This window comes from Ochotona curzoniae, unplaced genomic scaffold, assembly GCF_017591425.1.
Source record: "Ochotona curzoniae isolate NIBS_2020 unplaced genomic scaffold, NIBS_Ocur_1.0 contig_1274, whole genome shotgun sequence".
Taxonomy (NCBI): Eukaryota; Metazoa; Chordata; class Mammalia; order Lagomorpha; family Ochotonidae; genus Ochotona; species Ochotona curzoniae.
In genome coordinates this window covers 10,267,686-10,277,752 of record NW_024465023.1, presented here as the reverse complement: position 1 = coordinate 10,277,752, position 10,067 = coordinate 10,267,686, and the positions used below count along the sequence as shown (strand labels likewise).

General features: G+C 42.3%; 1 protein-coding gene across 1 annotated transcript; it reads right to left on the bottom strand.

Moving 5' to 3' along the window:
- Positions 1-8,674: 8,674 nt before the first annotated feature.
- LOC121171261 (RNA polymerase II subunit A C-terminal domain phosphatase SSU72-like) lies at positions 8,675-9,262 on the bottom strand. The gene has a single exon (XM_041002895.1). It carries the CDS (start codon positions 9,260-9,262, stop codon positions 8,675-8,677), a length of 588 nt encoding a protein of 195 aa, XP_040858829.1.
- Positions 9,263-10,067: the final 805 nt, after the last annotated feature.

Genomic DNA, 10,067 nt, shown 5'->3' with positions numbered 1-10,067 from the left:
GAGACACCTGGAAAAAGCTCTTGGTTTCAGACTGGCCCAGTACCAGTTGCTGATTACAGCCATTGCAACCATTTGGGAGAATGAGCCAATGGATAGAAGATCTCTCTCTCTAATCCTTCCTTTCTTAAAAGTAAATGAAGGGGAAAAAATGCTTGAGCTGAAACCTGCTGCCTCCCAGAATGCATTAGAAAGGAGGCTGGCTTGGAAGCAGAGGAGCCTGAACTTGAACCACACTCCAGTATGGACTGTTATCTAAAGCACCACAACACTGGTCCCCCACTACTTTTTTTTTTTTTTTTTCATTTTGACCAAATGTTCTTATGCTGCTGTAAGTCTAGTTTCCAGCATACTGAAAACAATAAACAGGATTTTTTTTTTTTTGGTCAATGTTTTCTTTGCTTTTATGGAAGAGCAAAGCTGCAGTAAAATTTCAATTAAAATGCCGAAGGTTTTCACTGAGTCACCTTTTCATAATTTTTTTGGCCAATTCATCTTGCAATAAAAAAAATTCATCCTTTTTTAGCAATAAAAAACTGATCTGTTTGCACTTTTTGTTTTGGTCACCCAGCTGCAGGCTAAAATGTATAGTCAATGAAAATCTTTATTTGTAAAGTCAAATTTGTCTTATTCTTTTAGAAACTCATTGAAAAAGCAACAAAATTTAAAAATCAAGTTTTAAGATCTGTTTCAACATTTCCAGAATCAGAGATACAAAAAATTTATAAATATACATGATATTTTAAAGATGTCATATTTTCAAGTACACGCAAAAAAGTGAAATGTGTTTGCGTAGGGGAATTTGGGTCCTATCTAATGCTGAACTTGCAACACAGAAGTCACACCAAGTAAAAAGTTAAGACTGATACAGCAATGAATCAAATTCTATTTCACCTTTCTTTGAAGCTCCTGTATGTATAGCTGTGTCAACTTGCCTTAACCTTGGACTTCTTTATTATTTTTAAAAGGTAATCTGAGGGTAGGCAGTTGACATAGCAACTAAGATTGGGCTGAGGTTTTGGCTCCTGGCTTTAATTTGGCCAACCCTGGAAGGCATTTTGGGAGTGAACCAACAGTTATAAGTTTTGTCTGTCTGCCTGCCCATTTCTTTCTATGTAGCTCTGCCTCTCAAATGTATTTTTAAAAAGTTCATCTGAAACATGCTAGAATAAAACATTTTTTGGTCTGAGTTTTAAGTTACTTTCAAATTTTGTACATTTCCCCTAAAGAAAACTATGGAACATATTGGGCTGGCATTTTGGTCTAGCCGTTAAGCTGTTACTTGCCACAATGGCATGCTATATTCAAGCATGGGTTTAATTCCCAGTTGCTCTGTTTTCAAGCCATCTCCCTGACAATGTGCCCGAGAAAGTAGCAAATACATGGCCCAAGTATCTTGGATTCTGCAACTGTATGAGAGTCCTGGATGGTGTCCTGGTTTTCTGACCTTGGCCTGCCCCAGCCCCAGAAGTTGCTGCCATTTAGGAAATGTGCCAGTGTATGGAAGAGTTCTCTCCTTCTCTCCCTATTATGTTTAAATAAATAAATAAATAAATACATCTTTTTCAAGAAATTAGTTGAAATGCAATTGAAATTTAAGCTTTCAACATAAGATATCTACAAATTTCTGACATTGTTTGCACAGCAACATAATCTTGAACTGATCTGAAGTAGAATGCAATTTCATTTCAAAATCTTTTATAATTTTTTAGGAATATGAAAGTGTGTGTGTGTGTGTGTGTGTGTGTGTGTGTGTGTGTGTGATCACGCATGCATGAAGAAACAGCTTGCCTTACTTGGTATTTGAGCGTGCTGTGTATTTCCAATTAACAGCAAAGGAAGAGTTTGCCTAAAATTGATCAGATTAGTGGCATGTGGGCGAGACTGCGGCAGCATCCAAATCTTCACATGAAAAATAAATGCAAACCCTGGAGGAAAATGCACTTTCTTGCATGAAGGAGCTGGAACCTGTGAGAGAAAAAAGGTGCGGGAGGCGCTGCATTTGCATGCTCTGTACTTTCAGCACCTCTATATGATTTTTTTTTCTGTGTTAAATGACAGTAGAATTCCTATTGCCTATATCAAGGTTTTGATGTCAATTGAATCTCTGAGGACCACCCCTGGATCCCTTAGCTTCAGATTTCAGAGGTAGATTGCCTTCAGCTTTGACAATCTAGAATTTTTGCTATAATTTTTTTTTTAATGTAAAAGGCTGCTTAACTTCTTGGCCAAAACAAAGGAGGTGTTCTGACTATGATGATTAGACATTCCAAATGTTTAGGGTTGCCCTGCATGCAAGGCAAGTCACCAAGTTATCCTGCAGTGAGTTAACATTCACAGTCACAGCCCTCCAGACACTTCAAGTATGAAGTAGACAGTATTGCCATGGTAACGCATAAAGGAGTTCTGTGCAAAACAAGCCCATTGCACAGTGCTGTATGCGTACTGTGGGGTACAGGAGGTAATTAGGAGGAAGATGTGATAATGTGAACGAATACATGCTCTTCTAACTCAGTATCTAAATTCTAATATGTTCTTATTCTATAATAGTTCAAGGCATGCTTAAACTCAATTATGACCATACTGAATCATTCCTTTATTAGAGATTCAAACATTAATTGGGTTCCTTCCAGGAATAGTTCCTAGTGAAATCACTGGATATGGAAACAACAGAGCTAACTAGGCATTTGCCTCCTAGTGAAGACTGTTTGTAGAAATTGTCCACAAGACACAGGTGTTTATGCAGGTGAAATTTTAATTGAAGAAGGGTCGACTTCATCAGCTAATACACACTGATATGTTGCTCCCTTGCCATTTTGCCTACAGCAGACCTTCTAGAATTCTTGGCGTTGAGACTGATGTTGAAGTCTCTATGATGAGGGAAACAACGTGACTAAAGGCTTAGAGGCAGGACTAAATAGAAAACAGGGAGAAACACAGGCTTCCTGAAAGTACTCGAAGGTCTCTGTTCTCTGATAAGTAGATGGATTGCTTCCTGTAGAATTTAATTTGTCTCAATGTGTAATAAAAAGCCAACAGAAAATGCTCATACTCTACCAGGAAAACTCTTCTCCAGGATTGCAGGCCAATTTTGAGTTAGTGAGATACAGAAAAGGAGTGTAAAATTTTAAAAGTTTACTTATGTATTTTCATATACTCTCTACTTGAAAGGGAGAGTGTTGGGGCTGACACCTGGGTGCAGCAGGCTAATCTTCCTATAACACTGACATCCCATATAGGCACTGGTTTGAGTCCCGGTTCAGTTCCCTGTTTATGGCCTGTGAAAGCAGTAGAGAATGGCCCAATTCCTTGAGCCCCTGTACCCATGTGGGAGACCCAGAGGAAGCTCTTGGTTCCCGACTTCAGATCAGCTCAGCTCTGGTCATTGGGGCATTTGGGGAGTGAGTCAGCAGATTTAGATTCTCTCTCTTTCTCTCTCTCTCTTAGGCCATAAGATTTCCTTGGAATCGGATATAGTTCTCAATTATATCAGACTCAACACCTTCTCCTCATCATACACATTTTATAACATTTCTCTTTAATATCCTAAAGTGTAACTGTTGGATCATACAACTTTCCTAGACACAAAACTTCAAAAATAAAGAAATGCAGTGGTCTAACTGTAATAAAAGGGAGAGAAATCAAATCAAATCAAAACAAACAAACAAAAGGGAAAAACTCCAAAAGAACACACATCTCAATACAGAAATGCTTTGGCATGATTACACAAGATAACATGATGAAATCAGTGCTTGCAACTACACAGAATCAAGCAGTCCAAATGAAAGCAACAATATTCAGTTACCTTTAGTTAATATCTTTATATTTAACCACTTAAAATAAGGACTAAGTGTATTCTAATATATATACTAAACTGCTGCTAAATATGTCTGATATAAAAGTGTCAGAATGGTTTTTCATGTATCAGAGATACTACTTCTGTTGCTAAAATAGTTTTCTGAAAGAAGACCAACTCTGGGTGTTCTGAACAGCACAATGCATTGTCCTTTGACTTATGCAGTGCTTATAATTTGGGAAAATCTAATATGCAGTAAATGAAGGCAAAAGATAGTTTGTGTTTATGTTTTACATGTGTGTGATTGCTCAGTAGGAAATCTGGAAACCATACAGTGCATAGAACAAGTGATCACTTCCTGGAAGAAAGCCTGGTTTGGGGGTTTGGGTGGCCCTTTAGCCAATGCCACTGAATATCACACCCTGCCATCACCACAAATGTATTGTACACATTTCCAATGCTCTCCGCTAAGTGGTGCCTCACTTATTGAGAATCACGAGTTCCAATTTTACTGGAGCTTTTCCTATTTGAAAACAATCAAATAAGCTATGGGATCTGCCCAAGATTTCATTCAAGGCTGTGGAAGAAATGGATTGACAAAGGAGCAGTAGTAACTTTTAGTACTCTATAGATTTTAGTCATTTCATTAAGCACCTGTTGTCTGAATAATGATGCTAGCACCAATGGAACAAGGATCAACACACACAGCAAATATGAAGATTCAGACATAAATATGTCTAGCATGCATATTTAAGGAATATTAAGTTGGCTGCAAAGGTTGGATTGTAATGCCAAGGTTACAGAAAACAAGTAAAAGGAAAAAGGAAAAAGCGAAGGAATTCAAGGCCAAAGAGGAAGTAAATCATGAGGAACCCAGAAGCCTTGAAAAGAGTTTCCATTTTATTTAAAATGCATTGATAGACAGCTATATGACATGAGCTAGTTTGCGTTTATAAACAACTAGAGCGTTAAAGATACCGAGCTAAGGAGTACAGATTGTAAGGAAATAGGAACAGCTATGGAGAGAAAATGTAAGGGTCTGGTTTCCCTCTTCTGGGCAAGGGCTGGTGCTGGAGTGGTACCGGTGAAAGACTGCAACAGAAATAAGAAGCTGGATTGCACTTGTTGATGGAGACAGTGTGCATGAACAAGAAAGGGTAGTTATAACCTTGATGCACTTGGAAGATTAGGGCCCTTAATTGGGACAGGGAATGAGGAAGAACACTTGAGAGCAGAATTCAATAGGGAATTTAAAAAGACAGCTTTTTTCTCCTTTTATCAAAATATGCCTTGTTAGGAATGGCAAATGTGGTAAGTGCATAGCTGAGGACTTCCAATTAGAATATAGCCACCCCAAAAGCTTTGCTATCACTGTTGTTGATTAACATCTTTAAGCATAACCTGGCTTACATCTAGCTTTCAGAAATTTCCATCTAAAGGTCAAATCTAAATTTTGTTATCTCCAATGTTCTTGAATCAGAGTTTCAATATAATTGCTTTATCCACAGATCTTTCCTGACAATAACTAATTCTACCAGATACTATGAGAATTAGTTATTGAATGATTACACAGCACTCAACAAATATTAAAACTGTTTTTTTAAAGGGCTGCTATTAAACAGAAAAGTACTTCTTGCTATCTGCAGATTTAATGTGAGAAAAATCCACAATTGTGCACTTACTCTCATTAAGTCTGGGGAACACTTGCAGAACTTTTTGTGCCAGACACAGGTGTTGGGAGGGGGGTGTTATATGTGGGTGGGCATGATGAGGAGCCAGATGAGCATGGTTCCTCTCCTAAATAAGCCCACAAGTCTGCCCATACATGGAAGCAAAATTCCAAACAGCCTGAATTAGCCCTGAGTGAGACTGTCGTCGAGGTAAACAAGTGGGACAAAGTACTGTGTTTGCTCAAATCCTTGCAGCTCTTTCAAGGTGCCACCTTTTCTAGAGGAGTCCAGGCTTCACTGCTGGAAAGTGACACTTGTGAGGTTCTTAGCTTCTTGAACCTGCCAATGTGTTTGCTTCTCTCTGGGACACTGCTAGAGCAAACATGCACATCAGCTCAGGTTCTGTGGGACAAAGCTGACTAAGGAAGCAGGGGGTCCAAAGCACAGGAGAGGGTCACATTTGATTATGATGGCAAATGGAGAGGCTTGGCTTGGTGAAAATCCAAAGTTCAATGTTGAGGGTAACAGTGAATATGAAAAGTAAGGCAAATAAGGGTATCAGGAATCATCTTGGCTGTGACACTTTGGGGGGGGGCAGTCCACTCAGGGAAAGCAAGATTTTCTTGAGACTATCTAGAACAATGAGAACATTTTCTTTCTGTGTTCTTCCCACTCGGCTGCTCATTAGTCACCACTTCATGCTCTCCACCTGGTTCTCTCAGTGATGTAGTTGGAGGAACCACAACAACCATGGCAAACTGCCCACTCGTGGTTCCCACCCATTGAAGTGTTCACATCTCCTTCAGGGAATTAGAGCCTCAGGAAATCCTAAGATAAACTGACTTTGTTTTTTTTTTAAAGTGTTATTTATTTTTATTAGAAAGGCAGATTAGATTTACAAGGTGAAGGAGAGACAGAGGGAAAAATCTTCCATCTGTTGGTTTACTCCCAAAATGGCCACAATGGCTGGAGCTGAGCTGATCTGAAGCCAGGAGCCAGGAGCTTCTCCTGAGGCTCCCATGTGGGTACAGGGTCTCAAGGCGCTGGACCATCCTCTATTGCTTACCTAGGCCACACACGAACCAGCTTCCATATGGGATCCTGGTTCATGCAAGGTGAGAATTTAGCCATCATACTGGGCCCAAATTGACTTCTTTTTGTCTAAATTAAAGCAACAGGAGAGAAAACAGAGACCATAGAGGAAGTTGCAGTCTATTCTTAACCTCTTTTGCAAGACAACTGGCTAGAGCTGAGGAACTAAGCAGCTTCTGTTCAAAGCTGTTACTCCCTGCTGGTGAACATGAGAGCCAGGTCTGGGGCAGGCCAGGCTGGACCAGGCAACAGCACACTCCAGCATATGTGTGGGTGAGATCTGGGGGTGGGTTAGGCTGAGCTAAGCTGAAGCACCCATGAACATGCACAAGAGCTAGATGGGATGTGAGCCAAGCTGGGCTAAGCTGCAGTACAAGCTGGCCTGCACAAAAACTGGGACTGGGTCATGCCTGGTGAGGTTACTGGGGTTTGTTCCTACTAGGCCACAGTACCCGTTGGTGTGCATGAAGACCAGGCCTGCTTGGACAGGGCTGGGCTAGGTCACAGCACCCATCAGTTCACGTGAGAGATGGGGTTGGGGGAGGGAACCAACCAGGCAGCTGCTTGCACTAGTAAGTGCAGTGACTAGTGCAGGTGATGGACCAAAACTGACCCTGCACAGGCTTGCCCACGCAAGAGTCAGGTCTGGGGTCATTCCTGGTAAGTTTCTCAGGAGAACTCCCCAACTAGACTGCTGAGTTCAGACCCTAGTCACAGGGAAAATTACAGGTTTTTTGGTATGACCTTGGAGTGCATGTATCTGAACTGGACCTACTCTGTTGCCTGTGCAGTGGACATCATGCCCAGATGCATGGGGCATGGGGAAGAGATATGACAGCAGATCATCTAAGCCGCAGAAGATGTTGAGTTTGTCATTAGAGGATGGAAAGCAGACCAAGCTGGACCACTCTCCTGGCCAAACTGCAGCAGGTGTCTGGGCCTGTGGATGCACTAAAGTGGACCTGGTCAGCCAAAAGACCTTGGAAAGGTTTTCTCAACCCTGGTGCGATGAAGCAATGTCCCAAAACTATCAAAACCACTGAAGTAACACCCTTGGAACATCCTCCTCCATGGGGTCTCTATGGTGCCATACAATCGCCATCCCCATAGTTGGCTATTGATGTAGTTTGACAGCAAGAAGCAGCCCCCTCCGCTTCCCCTACTATGGAAACAGGAGAAAAAAGAAAGAAAAGAGGAACTGAAACGTTTGAGCCACCCACCTTCCTCCATACCTGACCCTCCCTACTCTAATCGGAGGCTCTCATGGGCATGCATCTCTCTCAGATATGTAAACAATATCAAAAATAAAATCTAAAAAGTAAACAATATTTTTAACAACTAACAGAATTTTTAAATTTTTTTTAAAGATTTATTTTTATTATTTTTTCATTGGAAAGGCAGATATACAGAGAGGAGAGACAGAGAGGAAGATCTTCCATCCGATGATTCACTCCCCAAGTGAGCGCAACGGGCCGATACTATGCCGGTCCGAAGCCAGGAGCCTCTTCCAGGTCTCCCACGCGGGTGCAGGTTCCCAAAGCTTTGGGCGGTCCTCGACTGCTTTCCCGGGCCACAGGCAGGGAGCTGGAAGGGAAGCGGGGCTGCTGGGATAGAACCGGTGCCCATATGGGATCCCGGGCGTGCAAGGCGAGGACCTTTAATCACTTGCGCCACCGCGCCGGGCCCCGGAAATTTTTTAATAAAAAAAAATTCACATTCTTTTCTAAACATGCAAACTACTGCTACATACAAGTATCTGTAACTTACCTGACAGCCAGGACAGAAGAAAAGGGAAAGGCACGCACAAATAAAGACACACATATGTTAGGAGAAAATGTGCTATAAATGCTTCTTAATTTAATTGTTTGGTTAAAGAAAAACTTCACAACGTCATGCTCCTGAGTGAAGTAGGCTTAAAAAAAACAAGCCTTGTTTTTAACGTAGCGTTATGCTTATCTTCTCATTTCATACACAGTTAGTTCCTGTAGGTAAAACCAACGTCAATAGTCCATACGTAGAACACCTAAAGGTAAAAACTATTATTAAGAAAGAAAAAATATTCGTAACAAGAAACTTAAGAAAATGTCTTTTGAGACGCAACCCGGACAAACAGTTCAGTTCAGTAGAAGCAGACGGTGTGCAGGAAGTCCCGGCCGCTCTTTTCCTCCAATCCCTGTAGCAGTTCTTCCATCTCGTTCTCCATGTCTTTGGCGCGGGAAAGGCGCTGGCAGAGATCACAGATGAGGAACGCCCCGATGATGGCCTCTTCGTAGTTGTCTTGGATGTCCACGTTGATGACATGCACCGGCTGGTACGTCTGCTGCTCTCTGACGCTGAGGTATTCCACCACTTGGTCGTAGACTTTCTCCTCACAAGTGAGGATCACATCGAATGTCTCCTCACAGTGCTGGAACTTCTCTGGCTTTGGCTTGAGCCGCCTGTTTCGGTCCAGCATATGTAAAATTCCATTCTGGGTGTAGAGCGTCTTGTCTTTCTTCACCAGATCGTTGTACATCTCCTCATAAGTGGTTTTGAAATCGTAGATGTTTGGCTTGTCGAATGTGGGTCCTGGAAGCTTCACGTGGGACCCTGTTCCAAACGATTGGACCCTGAAGCCCCGTTTGCTGAGGATGCTGTGTGCCTCCATACTCCGGTTCTGGTTGTTTGAACATACCACAGCTACACGCAGGTCTAACTGAGATGACATAGCGGCAGCGGCAAGGACCCTGGCTCTCAAGCGGCTGTGGCGGTTTGAAGTGGGCAAAATGGCGGCCGCGACAATGACGGTAAGGTAAAGCGGCTGCACCACTGAGGCTGCGACGCCCCCTGTCGTGCGTGGGGACGCTGGAGACGTAGCGTGCGTCAGCCAGGCCTGATCCCTCCGCTGCAAAGCTGAAGTGAATCCCCACTTCTCGCACCAGTGGATTGTGGGTCACCACTCCGCCGTTTGCTAGGACAGCTGTCACACTGTCGCTTGGCATCCTGTGCAGGGGTTGTATATCACAGCCGGGAACGCGACCTTATGTAATCCTGAGCCATGGTGGTCTCCCTTGGATAATTTCTATCATTTTTTCCCAGAATTCAGTGTTTCAGTCTGGGTATGTTGTGACTCAAGTACGTTAAATCACCTTCATCTTTTCCAATATGCAGTTAAACTTGTTCATCAATTTCTTAATTTTGTTTTGTTTTGCCAGTCTTAGAACGTCCGTTTTTTTGTTTTTTGTTTTTTTTTTTTTTTTTTTTTTTTTTTTTTTTTTTTTTTTATTCCAAAGGCAGGGATATAGAGAGCAGGTGGAGGGAGAAGGGGTCATCCATCTGCTAGTTCACTCCCCAGATGGTAACAATGGCCTGAACTTGGCTAGGCCGAAACCGGGAGGCAGAAACTCCATCCAGGCCTCCACTGAGAGTGGCAGGGATCCAAACACTTGTCCCATCTTTCCCAGGAGCATTAGCAGCAAGCCAATTCAGAAGTGGAATAGCAGTGACTTGAACCAAAACTCTTTTTTTAAAAA

Coding starts and splice junctions, on each gene's coding strand:
- LOC121171261 (XM_041002895.1), bottom strand. CDS start 9,262: ATGTCATCTCAGTTAGACCTGCGTGTAGCTGTGGTATGTTCAAACAAC.